Source organism: Lolium perenne, chromosome 2, assembly GCF_019359855.2.
Source record: "Lolium perenne isolate Kyuss_39 chromosome 2, Kyuss_2.0, whole genome shotgun sequence".
Taxonomy (NCBI): Eukaryota; Viridiplantae; Streptophyta; class Magnoliopsida; order Poales; family Poaceae; genus Lolium; species Lolium perenne.
Window position 1 is genome coordinate 17,655,597 of NC_067245.2, and position 15,250 is coordinate 17,670,846.

Consider the following 15,250-nt stretch of genomic DNA (forward strand, 5'->3'; position numbering starts at 1 on the left):
TCAATGGATTGGATTAAACCTGAAGGTGTTGTTTTCAGGTTCAAAATGAGTCTGCAGTTTTATGCTGGCTATATCGATTTGGCATGAAACTGCTTGCAGGCAATGATCGTAAGCACATGGACAGGGTTATATCGTCATGCAGTTCTGCATCAAACTAAGGTTGTATTAAGAATGGCAATGGGTAGGGCATGAGTAGGGTAGAGCAATATCATACCCATACCCGTATAGTAAATAGGTACAAACTTCTACCCATACACACATCCATGGGTATAAAATTTTACCCATACCTATATCTGGTGGGTACGGGTGGGTACCTGGTGGGTAGGTTAAATTGTACACAAATCACTTGCAATTTACATTTATCGATAACAAATTTGAATAAAAATTAAGTATCTCAACTCACTAATAAGTAGTTAAGTACTAAGAAGACTCTTGGATCATTGAGTGATCCCATTGTAATTGAAAATATTGCTAGTTCCTCTACCTCATCTACTTGTGAACATGTTAAACTTGTTGAGGAACATGCTCAATTAAAATAAGAAATATCTCTTTATGTTGAAACCAATGAATATCTTGAATCTTTGGTAACCAAATATGGTCTCAACTATTATCCCACTGACTCTACTAGTGAACAAACAACTATTCTTGAAGAGATTGCTAGGTTAACCAAGGAACTAGCCAAGTTCACTATCTCCAAGAATAAGATGGGATTGAATAACCTTTTGAGTAAGCAAATGTCAAACAATAAGAAGTATGGACTTGGGTATGTTCCTAAGTCCCACAAGAAGAAGAACTACAAAAAGGAGAAGCCCGCTCAAAAAAGAACAAGAAGGTCACTAATGATGGCAAAGCCCCAAAGGGCAAAGCCACTAGTGGTGACCGCACGGGACCTAACAATCACTATGCTTTATTTATAAATTATTATGGTGATGTTTATGCTGAATATGTTGGTCCTCGCAATGACTATGCTTATAGAGGGTACTCAATTTTGGTACCAAAATATTTTGTTGCCATTGCAAATGAACCCATTAATCAATGGGTTCCTAAATCCTCTACTTAATTTTGTAGGGATATTCCTCCGGTGGTCCAAAATGGGTGTTTGATAGTGGATGCACCAATCATATGATCGGAGGAAGAGGTGTGCTTGACCAATTCATAGAGGATGTTAACAAAAAGTTAAGCATCGCCTTTGGTGAAAACTCAAAGGGAAATGTACTTGGATATGTCAAGGTGGCAATCTCTAAGAACTTGTGCCTTGAGACGGTCATGCTTGTTTGGATCCATTGGATACAATTTTCTTTCTATTTATCATCTTGCAAATGTCGGTTATAATTCCTATTTTACTAATTATAGTGTGAAAGTATTTAGGAGTGATAATCTCAAATTGGTCCTTGTTGGATATGTAGAGAACAACCTTTACGTGGTTGACCTCTCAAAAGAGATTCCTTCTCATCCTACATGTCTAATGGCCAAACATGACGAGGGTTGGTTGTGGCATCACCGCCTTGGTCATGTCAACATGAGATATCTTAAACAACTCCTAAACGGTTAGCACATTGTTGGACTAACCGACATAGCCTTTGAGAACGATCGTGTGTGCAGTGCATGTGTAGCTGGGAAGCAACTCAAGAAGAGACATCATATCAAGAGTATCATCACCACCTCTAGGACTTTGGAGCTCCTTCACTTCGATCTCTTTGGGCCATCTCATTATGATACTCTTGGTGGGAGAAAATATGGACTGGTCATTGTTGATGATTATTCAATATACTCTTGGGTATTTCTCCTTAAGTCTAAGGATGAGACCTATAGGGAGTTCATCATCTTCGCCAAGAAAGCTCCACAAATGTATGAAACAGAGATCAAGGCGATAAGGACAACCAATGGCACCGAGTTCAAGAACTACACTATGCAAGAATTTGTTGATGATGATGGCATCAAGCATGAGTTTTCAGCTCCCTATACCTCTCAGCAAAATGGTGTTGTTGAAAGGACACGGATGTCACCTAGAGGGGGGGTGAATAGGCGGTTTAAAACTTTTACGAGATGGGCTTAACAAATGCGGAATAAAACTAGCGTTTACTTTGTCAAACCCAAAGCCTATATACTATAATTCACCTATGTGCACCAACAACTTATGCTAAACAATACAAGCAACTATGTGATAGCAAGATATATAACTTCAAGCACGATGGTTATCATAAAGTAAACTGCATAAGTAAAGAGCTCGGGTATAGGAATAACCGAAGTGACGCGAAGACAACGATGTATCCCGAAGTTCACACTCTTGCGAGTGCTTCTCTCCGTTGGAGCGGTGTGGAGGACAAGTCACTTCAAATGCATGAGGGCCACCGTACTCTCCTCGAGAATTCCCGCCAAAAGGGATGTCCTCGATCCACTATGGAACCTTAAGGAGGTCACCGAACCCGCACCAATTCACCAGCATGCCGCCATATCCGCGCATTCTGTATAGAGAGAGGATAAAGCACCCTCCGTTTCCTCCCTGTCATGGAAGCGGTGGCTTTTGCCCAACACTGACATAGGCATCCCAAATGGGCCTGCCGAATATAGTACCCGGGGTTTATTGAAGGCCCACTACCCGAAGAATAAGAAGATTCGGGAGCCCAAGATGCGTTTAAGGAAGAAATAGAGTTGTAATAGGAAGTGTTGTAATCTGGCGGGATGAGTTAGAAACCGTCCCGAACTCTGTAAACTTGTACAACACGAATCCTTCGACTCCACCTCCTATATAAAGGGGGAGTCAAGGGACGAAGAATCAATCGAATCATTGTCTGCAAACCCTAGTTTTCATAGTCGTCGAGTACTTTTCGGCTGAAACCTTCGAGATCTACTTACCCTCTACTTCTAACTAAACCCTAGCCTACAATCCATAGGCATTGACAAGTTAATCCCTTGTCAATTGGCGCCGTCTGTGGGAATTAGAGGCGTAAGGAGCTGATCTCGATGGCACGCTCAAGATCTTCGACATCGTCAACCGCAAGCAACACAATGGATCGAGGTAAACAGATCGCTACTGGTCTTGTCGATTTTGTTCCTCACCCACCCTCCCGTTTGGATGCATATGCGTATCTGGCGGAGCCCATGGAGATGACGTTCGGAAGGTTCCACTTTCGCGTCGAGAAGGAAGGATCGTATCGTGTCGAAATTCCGATTTCGTCGGGATCATCAGTGGCCGATTCCGATTTTTCAAGCTATGCATCGTCAAACGAGTCAGGAGAAGAAGAAACCTCGGCGACACGCTACGTCAGTATCAGAGCAAGAGAGAAACTCGCCAAGATCTTCAACGACATATCGTTTAAGTCATCTGCGGACTCGTATATAAGCGATGGTTCAAGCGATGCCGACAGTTACGACTTCATCGACAAATCTCTCACAGTGGGCAAGGTCTTCATCAATCTCAACGATGATGTCACCAAACCCAACATAGATCTGAGTACAAGGTATCATCAGATTTACGCCATTGAAGGTCAAGAGGAGACATCTGAGGCTTTCGACAGTTTAGGAAATCCATACGTCGATCCCTCCAATCTGCGACAAGGCTTGGGCAACAAATACGTCGGGCCAGAGCCGCGAGATAGAGTTCAACTTTCACAAGCAGCGTGGGACAGAGCTGCGAGAGCTATGAACGGCACAGAACCAATGGCTACCACAGCCACACCAGAAGAATTGCAAGCATATCAATATAGGCTCACACGAGCTGCCAGGGAATTGGAAAACAGACAGTGAGTTGAACGGGAGAAAGGAGGCAGCTTACGCATCCAGCAGGAGAAGGGCAGATCTAAGTCGACAATCTAGAACTACGGGTGATAGCCATCGGGAGGCGCGGAACAGAGCAAGATCAAGGCTGCAACACATACCCGAGGCAGAAAGAGAACACTTGGTTCAAAACCTCGACATGTCCTTTATGTCGATAGATACAAGAGGAAACATCATCCCTAAGACACCAGAGGCTGGGTATATGGCGACACATGCTTTTATCCTTGCATCTAAGCCACCTCCGGGTGACCCAAGGGAAACACTGTACAATATGGCGGTAGCAGGAGTTGGAGCTATGGGGACAGCGTTTATATCAACGCCTCCCGAAGGAGTGGCAAGGCAAAATAGTCCGCGACCCGCAAAGAAGCAACAACGGCAAAGCACTGAAGGGCCAAGTGGAGTAAGAGACACGCAGCACAAGCAAGAGTCGACGAGAGCGCGGCAAAGCGAAGGGATCATCGGCAATCCCCGAACTTAACGACGAAGATATGTGCGGCTTACCATGCTTCACGAGGAGAGTCCGAAAAACGCGAGTCCCCTCGGGATTCAAGTTACCCGATAATTTCAAGAAATTCGACGGCCTTCAAGATCCAGAGGATTGGCTAGTCGACTATCCGGAGACGGTGAAGTTGACGGGGAGGAACTAGGGCAACAGCCATGCAAAGCATCCAGGTGCACCCGAGTGGTGCCGCACGATCATGGATAAAGAAACTCGCTCCAGGATCCATCGACAGTGGGAAAGTTTCGAGGACGTGTTCGTCAAGAACTTCAGATCCACGTGCAAAACCCGCATCGTTAGAGGAGTTGAGAGCGTGTCGACAAAAGCCGAGATGAGCCAATGAGAAAGTACATCCAGGAGGTGGAATATCATCAAAAACTCGGCAGAAAACATATCCGACGAGAGAGCAATAGATGCGTTTGTCGCAGAGTCGAGGCGTGGAGACTTTGTCGAGGATTTGGGAAGGACCAATCCAAGGACAGTATCCGCGTTGATGGAGATAGCAAATAAATGGGCAGATGGAGAAGACGCTGTCCACAACAAACGACACAGGTCGCCGAGAGGAGGACCGTGGTCGAAACTATCAACCGAGGCGAAGATTTCCTCGGACGTACCGAACTACGACGCCCGGGACAAATTTCGGCAGGTTTTCGGACAAATACGAGGAGGCAACGAGAGATGATTACCGAGAGAAGCGGTGAACAGCGAGGTGATAATAGGGATGATTCACGCAACAGGCAAAATAGTGGGCCGAGGTTTCCAAGACCTTTCGTGTCCCCCGAGGAAATGCTGAACGGACCGTGCCGGATGCACTTCTTCCTCGACGACAACGGGAAAAGACAGTCAGGGCACCTGCAGAAAGGCTGTCGAAATTTTCGTGCAATGTTCGGATACGCGAGAAAATGCTCACGCTCGAGCAGCACGAGAGAAACCCTCGGGAGCCTAGGAGCGAGGTTCATCTACCGCCACCTCCCGCGATTACGAGAGGACAATCGACACCAGCTAAGAATAGCGGCAGACTGCACCACCACCCTATGTTGATCCTAACTCCAACGGAGCGGTGTTGATGATTCGAAGGGAAGGCCGTCCAATAGAGCTCAAAAAGTAATCTCACGACAGGTGTTTATGGCAGAGAAAATGCCTCCACCAACGATTGAGTACCTTAATTGGTCGGGACAAGATATCGGCTTCACAATAGCAGATCATCCGCAACAAGTTCCTCGACCGGGGCGATCGGCACTTATTACGCCAGCGATTATCGCAGGATTTGATGTCTCTCGAGTGTTCATAGACGGCGGCGCAGCTTGAACCTGATGTATGCAGATACATTGAGGAAGATGAACATATCCTTAGCAAACTTGAAACCAACGAGACACAAGGTTCCACGGCATTACACCGGAGAAACCAAGTTATCCATTGGGAAAAATCAATCTCGATGTTCAATTTGGGACCCGAGAAAATTATAGAATCGAGAAGCTCGAATTTGAAGTCGTGGATTTTCCATCACAATACCACGCTCTGTTGGGACGACCAGCATATGCTAGATTTATGGCAGTACCACACTATACATACTGTTGTGGAGGTTGTCCGGACCAAGAGGACCAATCACAGTCAAGGGAAGCTTTGCCTTAGCCGATAAGTGCGACAAGGATTTTCACGGGTTGGCGAAACTTTCGGGATGCAAGCCGAGTACTTGGCGTCAAAAAGCATGACTGATTACGACGTCTTGCCCAGGTATTGGAAGGCCAAATAAAGAATCAACTTTCAACACGAGAGAAAAATTCTAAGGAGGTGCAGATTCACCCGACAGATCCAAAAAAGACGACATCTATCGCAAACGATATGGATATCGCATAGGAAAGCGCGCTCGTCAAGTTCCTCCGTGAGAACTGGAAAATCTTTGCATGGTGTCCAGCTGACATGCCAGGAGTACCAGGGAACTTGCCGAGCACCACCTAAATTTGGATCCAACAATGAAACCAATCGAGACAACCTTTGCGGCGTTTTTCGGAACCAAACCGCAAAGCCATGCTTTCGAGAAATAAATCGACTCGAAGAAGCTGGTTTTATCAGAGAAATATCTACGAAGCCACATGGGTAGCTAACCCGGTGATGGTGCCGAAGAAAAACACGACAGTCCTTCGCATGTGCGTCGACTTTACGTGTCTCAATAAACATTGTCCTAAGGATCACTTTCCCTCCCAAGGATCGATCAAATTATCGACTCCACGGCAGGTTGCGAACGTCTTTCCTTCTTGGATGCATACTACGGTTATAACCAGATCAGATTAAAAGAAGATGATGAAGCCAAGACAGCGTTTATTACACCTTACGGCGTGTTTTGCTACAAGACAATGCCCTTTGGTCTAAAAAATGCGGGAGCAACATATCGAGAGGATGATGCGAAGTGTTTAGCAACACAGATCGGGAAAAACGTGCAAGTATACATCGATGATGTCGTCATAACATCAAAAAAGGGGACAACGTTGATCGAGGATCTCAAAGAAACTTTTGACAACCTCGACAAATTCTGCCTCAAACCGAACCCGACGAAGTGTTCTTTTGGCGTCCCGGCGGGAGAACTTACGGGGTTTCTAGTTTCGGCAAGAGGGATTGAAGCAAATCCCGACAAAATACAAGCCATAGTAACAATGAGAAAGCCAACAAAGTTGAAAGAAATACAGCAGCTAATCGGGCGAGTCGCAGCTTTGAGCAGGTTCGTCGCCGAGGTTAGGAGAAAAAGCGTTACCATTTTATGCGCTGATAAAACAAGGAGATAAATTCCGGTGGAACGAAGAGGCCGACAGAGCTTTCGAGGATGCGAAGCGAAAAATCTCGACACCACCAATCCTGGTGGCTCCAAAGGAAAAGGAACCTCTCCTGCTATATATTGCAGCCACGCCCCAAGTGGTTAGCACGGTATTAGTTGTCGAAAGAGAAGAAGAAGGGAAAATCCATGGAGTGCAGCGGCCAGTATACTTCGTGAGCGAAGTCTTGTCACCTTCAAAACAAAGGTACCCTCAGTACCAAAAGCTAGCATATGGAGTGTTCACGACAGCACGAAAATTGCGCCACTATTTTTCGGCACACCCGATCATAGTGGTCAATGAAGCTCCCTTGTCAAATATCTTGAATAACCCGAAGCTACGGGTCGTGTCTCCCTTTGGGGAATAGAACTTTCCCCTCGGGACATCACGTATGAAAAAAGAAAAGCAATAAAGTCGCAAATCGCCGGACTTCATCGCAGAATGGATGGAGTTGCAAAATACAGGACCTCCAGATTTATCGAGAACTTGGACCATGAACTTTGATGGGTCCAAGAGACTAGAAAGGAGCTGGCGCAGAGTAGTACTCATATCACCCGAAGGCGACAAATTGAAGTACATCCTCCGGATGACGTTCCTTAACGCATCTAACAATGTAGCAGAATATGAGGCTCTCATTCAGGGGATGAAGATGGCGAAAGCCTGCGGAGCAACTCGATTGAAAATCTTTGGCGACTCACAGTTGGTGGCTCAGCAAGTTATGAACCAATGTGATGCAATCAATGATAGCATGATGGCATACAAGGAGGTGTACAATGAGCTTGAAAAGTTATTCGATGGATGCGAAGTAAATCATATTAGCAGGTTGAGCAACGACGAAGCCGACGTTCTTGCAAACATCGGGTCACAGTGCCTTCCAATCCCGCGGTGTATTCGGGAAGAGATAACGAGAGAGATCCACTAAGCCAACAAAGTCAAAAAGAAGGAGAAGAAACCCTCGGGGGCTGCCAAGGAAAAGCAAGAGGACGAAGAAGAAGATCAGGACTTGGTCATGGTGATACAGATACCATGGATGCAGCCGTACATATCATACATCATGAGGAAAGAAATACCCGATGATCCAGTTGAAGCAAGGCGAGTAATTCGACGCTCCAAAGCTTTTACGGTGGTCAAGGGAGAATTGTATAAGCGAAGTATTTCAGGCGTCTTGCAAAGGTGCGTTACACCCGAAGAAGGAAGAATAATCCTGAAGGATGTACACGAAGGAATATGTGGCCACCACGCAAGTAGTCGAGCTATCGCAGCCAAGGTTTTTCGGGCAGGATTCTACTGGTTGACAGCAATCGAGGACGCCAAGGACATAGTAAGAACTTGCGACGCATGTCAAAGGTTCGCCGCAAAACCTCACTCTCCGGCGAGAGCTAGCACCAATACCATTGTCTTGGCCCTTTGCTCAATGGGGACTTGATATGGTGGGTAAGTTACACAAATCCTGGCCAGGAGGAAAGGAGTACATGCTAGTAGCTGTCGATAAGTTTACAAAGTGGATAGAAGCGAAGCCGATAAATTCACCAGATGGAGCATCCGCAGTAAAATTCGTAAAAGGCCTCGTCTTCAGATTTGGAGTGCCCCACAGCATCGTCACAGACAACGGCAGCAACTTCACATCCCATGAATTCAAAGATTATTGCGAAGAGGTGGGTATTAAGCTGAACTTTGCGTCAGTTGCACATCCTCAAACCAATGGGCAAGTCGAGAAAGCCAATGGCATCATCTGCAATGGTATCAAGAAGCGCTTGTTAGGACCACTGGAAAAGGCTCGACATACCTGGCCAGAAGAACTACCAAGCGTGTTGTGGAGCATCCGAACAACACCAAACACAGCAACGCAGAAACTCCGTTTTTCCTGGTTCATGGAGCAGAGGCAGTACTACCAATCGAGATAGAGCACAACTCTCCACGTGTCGCTGAATATGATGAAGAAACGTCGAGAAGAATGCTAGAAGACGACGTCGACGCACTTGATGAAGCTCGAGATGAAGTATTATCTCGGGTAACCAAATATCAGCAGGACTTAAAGAATTACCACAGTCGACGTTTGCGGCCAAGATCTTTTCAGGTGGGAGACCTAGTTCTTCGGCTCACGCAAAAAAGTCATGAAAAACTCGAGTCACCATGGCTTGGCCCTTACATTGTCACGGAAGTAATTGGAGGAGGAGCATACAGAATAAAGGACAAGAAGACAGGGGTGGAGGAGCCAAACCCACTGGGAACGTGGCGCAACTTAGGCGTTTTACGCCTAGAGTCAAAATATAGTCTTTGTAAAGCTTCAATGTACTGAAACGCCCGCGAGTTTTCAGACGCACTCTTTTCCTTTTTCGGGGCACCGAGTGGGGCCGGAGAAGGTTTTTAATGAGGCGGGCTCGCGGTGCTGCAATATAATAAAGATAGTGACAATATAACTTTTCTTCTTTATCGACATGACCAAAGTCTTCGCTACGACGAATTTCAATATAGTTCATCGACAAAAGGAAAAACTTGCCTTGGTATTCAAATACCTCGTGAGTCAACAAAAATACAAAATAGTACTCAATAAAAAGCTTGGGGGCTCATATTCGCCTTAAATATATAAATGCCTTGGTTCAAAACCTCGCAAGTATACAAATATAGTAAAGAGTCACCGAAACACTCGGGGGCTAAACAAACAGAGAAATATAATGATTGCTTTACAATATAGTCATGGATTACAAAGAAAAAATATCTACAAGAAGAAACTAATTAGTCTTGATTCAATATGTCATCAAGAGTAACCCTGTTTTCCTCAGGAGCAGCACCAAGAAAATCGGCATAATGGCCATCGGCAAAAAAGTCGGCATCCATCCGAAGTAGGTCTTCAATCATTTCTTCGGCTATAGGCGTAACCTTCGTGTTAATCCTGTCAACACCAACTCTCCGACGTTTTACTTTTTGGTGAACCTTCTCGACAACCTGGGTAAGGTCAAGCTTCGAGTGGCAGATTTGGAGCATGATAAGAGCAAATCTGGCGCCAGCTACTAGTTGAGCTTTGACAAAATCATGGATACTGCGAGCATCCTTGAACCTTTCCATCAATTCAGGAAGAGTTTTTGGTTGGACGTTCCGAGGAAACATGGAGTTGTAAACCATGGACAAAGTCTTGGTGCAGAAGTCAAGGAAATCGCGAGTTTGAGAGGCGCGATCTTGAAATCTGACAATTTGGCGGGTCCTCTCTGGGGTAGCCCAAAACAAAGAACCATGGTCCAGGGAAAGATTAACAAGGAGGGTTGTCCTAGCATTTACCCTCTCCTCCTCGGCAGCAGCATCAGTAAAGGCACCTATCAAAACAAAGAAGTGGAAACCTCTAAGAAACAATAGCATGAAGATAAAGAATATCAGCGGATGAAACAGGCATACCCGACATATCTGCACTGGCTTCATTCATTAATTCGAGCATGAAATTTTCTCGAGTAGTTGCCTTTTCAGCCTCGGAAGCGGCAATTTCCTTAGCAGCCACGGCTTCGTGAGATTGTTGAAGAGCAATTTTTTCGGCTTCAGATGACTTACGAGATTGCTCCATCATCACAAGTGTTTGCTTCTTCGCATGGATTGCTTAAGTTCATCCAGTTCTTGCGACAAGGTATCGTCGACAGGTGCAGTATCAGCAAAAGCTCTCCTCGCACGAGAAGAAGGCGATACATTGGAAGGAGCGGAAGTTGGAGTATAGTTATCAAATATCAACTGAAATTTAGACAAGACAACATCAAATGACAGATAGAGTTTTTCATTAATTTCTTGGAATAATTACAAGGGCACTACAGTGGAGCTAAGGAAATGAATGTCGCCAAAACAACTACTTTGGCAACAAAAGCAAAAGAAACAGAAAAAGAAACAAGGAGGCATGCAACTAGACCTCCGGCTTCGAGGAGCTAGGAGTTGAAGCTGGCTTGATCCCCAGATACGCCAAGATCTTCTTCGTGTTGGGCTTGGCTGCCTTGATCAGCGACCTCCATCTCGAATGCTCTACCTGGCTGGTGTCGCCAACCTTCATCCAATCAAGCGTCATTGGTACATCGGCAACCAGGGCAACAGTACTCTCGACAGCAACCTTCATATTCTCCTGACGCATCTTCAATCCCAGGTCTTCCGACGAATTGAAAAGCTTGGCGAGGTTAAGGAAAGTTGCGGGTTCTTCTTTCTTCGGGAAGAAATAAGGGAACAACGCTGACAATCCTGCATTAGCATTTGCCACGCCTTCACGAATTTCGCGCCCGTGAAATTCCAGAAGAGAAAGTGCGTCAAGGAGAGGATCGTTGACAGGATTATCCAGATCAAAATCCTGGTTTGTTTGGGCTGCCACACGAGACAAGACATCAGTCAACAACCAAGAAACAGGAAGTGCAGTAAAATAAAAGGGATTGATAGTATTACTCAGAGTACGTCGACTTTGCGACTTCAAACGCTTGAGGATTCCTTCGTCACGAGAAGCTTGTGCAGCTTTGAGCTCATCCAAGGCAGTTGTCGCATCCTCAAGTTTCTTCTGCAGTTCCTCGACACCAGCAGCTTTCGCCTTAGCTTCATCAGCTTCGGCCTTGGCTTTGCTAGCAGCAAGTTCAGCTTTCTTGCGAGCCGCCTCACTTTGCTCGAGTTTTTGAGCAAATGCGTCGACACGTTCGTTGGCTTCTGAAAGTTTTTCTGTCGAGATATGAAAAAGAAAGAAAAGAAAGATCAAAAAATAGTGCCGAGCAACAGGAATAGAAAGTCAGTGCAAAATAGCAAGTATAAAAGTCGTTACCTTCGGCTCTGGCGGCATATTCACGGTACCCAATAAATTGGGACCCGATGCGGAGAAGATCCTTGATCATAGGCTGTTCAGCGTGAACACAGTAAGAGAAACATCGGCATGAAAAAGAGAAGGTGTGGAAAAATAAAATAAGGAAAATATAGATGTCGACAGACTTACATCATCTAAAAGCAGAGTCGACGAACTGCCCAACTGAGGGCGTAATCAACAATCTTTTCAACCCTTGCCCTTTTTGGTGAAGGGACACGGGGGCTTGATGGCGGAGTAGTGGTGACGACGTCTTGTTGAGGAGGCGACGTTTCTTCTCCTTCAACTAGCGTGTCTGAGGCAAGTACAGTACGTGATGTGCTTGTTCGAGGAGCCACGTCAGTAACTGGTACTTCTTCCTCCTCATCACTGATTGATCAAAAAATCAGCAGTATAAAAAGCACGACAAGATAAATATTTCGAGTACAAAAATATAGCGACATAGGTGACTTACGAGCTGATGAGGGATTCAACATAAGGATCGTAAGCTGCCTTCGGATTAGAAGGACCAGCTTCTTCAGCCTTAGAAGTGCCAGAATCCTCGGCATCATGCCTTTTCCTTTTGTTCTTTGGGGAAACTGCAGGAGGAAGGGATTGCGTCGATTCACTGGCCTCAGATTCAACTTCCTTTTCATGGGAAGCCGCAGATTTGTGGGAACCCGCGACTTCACTTTCAGGAATAGAAGAACCTGGGGTATCTTCGGCAACGATGCCCCGTTCTTCGACTTCTCCATCCTCAGGAAGAGGAGGAAGGGAAGTCATAGTAGGATGGTTCTGCAAGAAAACAGCGACAAAAGAAAAATTAGAGTGACACAAATACAATGAGATGCAGGGCAAATTCGGAACAAGATAGAAACTCGAGAAGGCAAAATACCTCGGGGAGAGGATTGGCGGAGCTGTATGGTTCCACGCGACAAGCGGAAGGAATAGGATCCTTTTTTGCCAAGCGGGAAACTCTTCGGATCAACTTCTCCAAGTCCTTTGCAGAAAGATCGTCGGAGATTCTATTGGCGTCGTTTTCACCAGAATACGTCCAGAGGGGATTTTTGCGAGCCTGAAGAGGCTGCACCCTAATCCTAAGGAAGTAGGCAGTGATTTGAACACCAGACAGTTCTTTGCCTCGAATGTTTTGCAGCTGATGGATACGAGACATGAGTGCCTCTGTCGCCTTTTTCTCTTCTTCAGAAACTTCGGCATCCCAGGAGCGGCGGCGTTGGATTCTGGCACTTCCGTCGAAAGGAACTATGTTGTGTTCAACGGAGTTGGCGCTTTCTTCGTGAATGTAGAGCCATCTCTTGCGCCATCCTTGGACAGAGTCAGGAAACTTGACGTCGAAGTAATCGACATCAGTGCGGACACAGATAACAACGCCACCTATGTTATAGGTGACGTTGTGAGAGCCATTGCGGCGGAGGCGAGAAAATACGCTTCCACAGAGCCCAATTAGGAGGGACTCAGGAAGCATTCGCAAAGGGTGATAAAAATAGAAATGTGGAGGATGGAATTGGGCGGCGGTTGGTGCAGGTGAATGGCATTAACAAAGAGCAGGCGGCGGAGTAAATCAGGGATTGGGGTTGATAGGCCACGGATGAGATGATCAACAAAACTAACCCGATACTCCATTGGAGGGTTGGGGTAGCTTTCTTCGGCTGGGGAAGCGGATGGCGTCCTCCTTCTTCATGAGGCCAAGCCTTTTCAGCGTGTTGATGTCCTGGTTGGAGATTTTGGATCTCTCCCACTCAAGATCTTCGGTGGCCATCTTGGATTCGGGAGTCTTTGTGGCGAGTGAGTCGCGTGCGCGGTGGCATCAACGGCAATGGGCAAAGCAATGTTCGTGAATGCGGAAGCTCGGAGAGATTTGGGCGCAGGAGAAGTTTTGCAAAGAGGAACAGACGAGCGGCGCAAGCAAGGGGATGAACGGAGGTTGAAGAAGGGTTTATATAAGAATCGGGTGAAGCAGTGCACCGTTGGATGAAAAAATCGTGGGGTGAGAATAGATCTTCTAGATACAAGGGCAACAAAGTATTTTTACTGAGATAGGCGTTACCGTACGTGCGCCAGAAAAAGCGGAGGACGTGTGTCCCCCACTTGCACGACGTGTCAACGTGGTGGAAGCAATGGACCCACAGGACAGAAAATTCACGACTACTTGTCAAGGATGAAGTAAATTTGATTAAGTGAAGAATGTCGACAAGGAAGTATTCAGAGATTGGCGACAGGATGAAATATTCAATACTTCGGGAGCCTTTGATCAAATACAAGTTTTTGCCCAAATGCTCGGGGGCTACTCCGACAAAAAGTAAAATTTCGAGTATGACAATATAGAAAATGTTGAGCCTACAACCAAGCACAAGTTCTTGGCTGTAGCCTCGGGGGCTACTCCCATCGGGAGCGCTGTTCGCGCACCCGAGAAATATAAAAATAAAGAGAGAGAAGAAGAAGAAGAGGAAAGAGTTCATATTGCGAAATAATGACAAAATAGCGACAAGGTGGAATAAAATGTTGAGCCTACAACCAAGCACAAGTTCTTGGCTGTAGCCTCGGGAGCTACTCCCATCGGGAACGCTTTGTTCGCGTGCCCGATGAAATTAACAAAGGAAAAATAGAAGAGCAAGAGAGTATATTTCGAGTTATAATTAACTCTACATATACTCCCATCGGGAGAACAATATAAGTCATATTTGACTCAATAAAATGTGCCATTCCAACAGCCGGAAAAGCACTCGACAATATATTCTCAGAACGCCAAAGTTGCGATCAATTTCTGAATGCCGCAAATTTGCGAAGGTAAGACCCCAGAATCCATTCTGCTGGGCGTGGCATCGCCAAAGACTGCGCTCTGCTACTTTTATCCGTATCAACAGATACGAAGAAAAATCCTAACGGACGCGTTAGGTACCCGATAAATTTGTTGGGACTCGACGAATGGTAAGACCTTAAGCGGCACTGTCGAAGTTTACACCAGTATCCGAGATCATGTCCAGGGACGTGATTTTGAAGTAGGTTTTTGCGGATTGCCACTAGAGCAGTTAACTAGTACCTGATCCGTCAGATGAACTAGCCCCAATTACCAATATCCCTGTACAATATAGAATTTTATGAGAAGAAATATAGAAAGATTAAGGCTTTCGGGTAAAAATAAACAGTGGAGATTTTCCCTGACTTTACAATTCAAGCAAAATCTCGGGGGCTACTGACATAGGCATCCCAAATGGGCCTGCCGAATATAGTACCCGGGGTTTATTGAAGGCCCACTACCCGAAGAATAAGAAGATTCGGGAGCCCAAGATGCGTTTAAGGAAGAAATAGAGTTGTAATAGGAAGTGTTGTAATCTGGCGGGATGAGTTAGAAACCGTCCCGAA

At 45.8% G+C, this 15,250-nt stretch overlaps 2 protein-coding genes across 2 annotated transcripts; both read right to left on the minus strand.

Moving 5' to 3' along the window:
• Positions 1 to 13: 13 nt before the first annotated feature.
• Positions 14 to 12,036, minus strand: LOC139835405 (uncharacterized). The gene is made up of 4 exons (XM_071825254.1): positions 11,852 to 12,036; positions 11,488 to 11,751; positions 11,084 to 11,409; positions 14 to 19 (listed from the first exon to the last, which is right to left on the minus strand). The coding sequence occupies exons 1-4, from the start codon at positions 11,919 to 11,921 to the stop codon at positions 14 to 16; spliced, it is 666 nt and encodes a 221-aa protein (XP_071681355.1). The 5' UTR covers positions 11,922 to 12,036.
• Positions 12,025 to 13,352, minus strand: LOC127328251 (uncharacterized). Its single transcript, XM_071825255.1, has 3 exons — positions 12,762 to 13,352; positions 12,342 to 12,661; positions 12,025 to 12,256 (listed from the first exon to the last, which is right to left on the minus strand). Exons 1-3 carry the CDS (start codon positions 13,350 to 13,352, stop codon positions 12,025 to 12,027), a joined length of 1,143 nt encoding a protein of 380 aa, XP_071681356.1.
• Between the last annotated feature and the right edge of the window lie 1,898 nt (positions 13,353 to 15,250).

Bases quoted from the DNA above. Each gene is read 5' to 3' on its own strand.
- LOC139835405 (XM_071825254.1), bottom strand. From the start codon at position 11,921: ATGATCAAGGATCTTCTCCGCATCGGGTCCCAATTTATTGGGTACCGT. The intron at 11,752-11,851 runs GTAACGACTTTT...ATATCTCGACAG, and splicing joins ATATGCCGCCAGAGCCGAAG to AAAAACTTTCAGAAGCCAAC. The intron at 11,410-11,487 runs GTAATACTATCA...CTCGTGTGGCAG, and splicing joins GCAAAGTCGACGTACTCTGA to CCCAAACAAACCAGGATTTT.
- LOC127328251 (XM_071825255.1), bottom strand. From the start codon at position 13,352: ATGCTTCCTGAGTCCCTCCTAATTGGGCTCTGTGGAAGCGTATTTTCT. The intron at 12,662-12,761 runs GTATTTTGCCTT...GTTTTCTTGCAG, and splicing joins CCGCCAATCCTCTCCCCGAG to AACCATCCTACTATGACTTC. The intron at 12,257-12,341 runs GTAAGTCACCTA...TTGATCAATCAG, and splicing joins GTTGAATCCCTCATCAGCTC to TGATGAGGAGGAAGAAGTAC.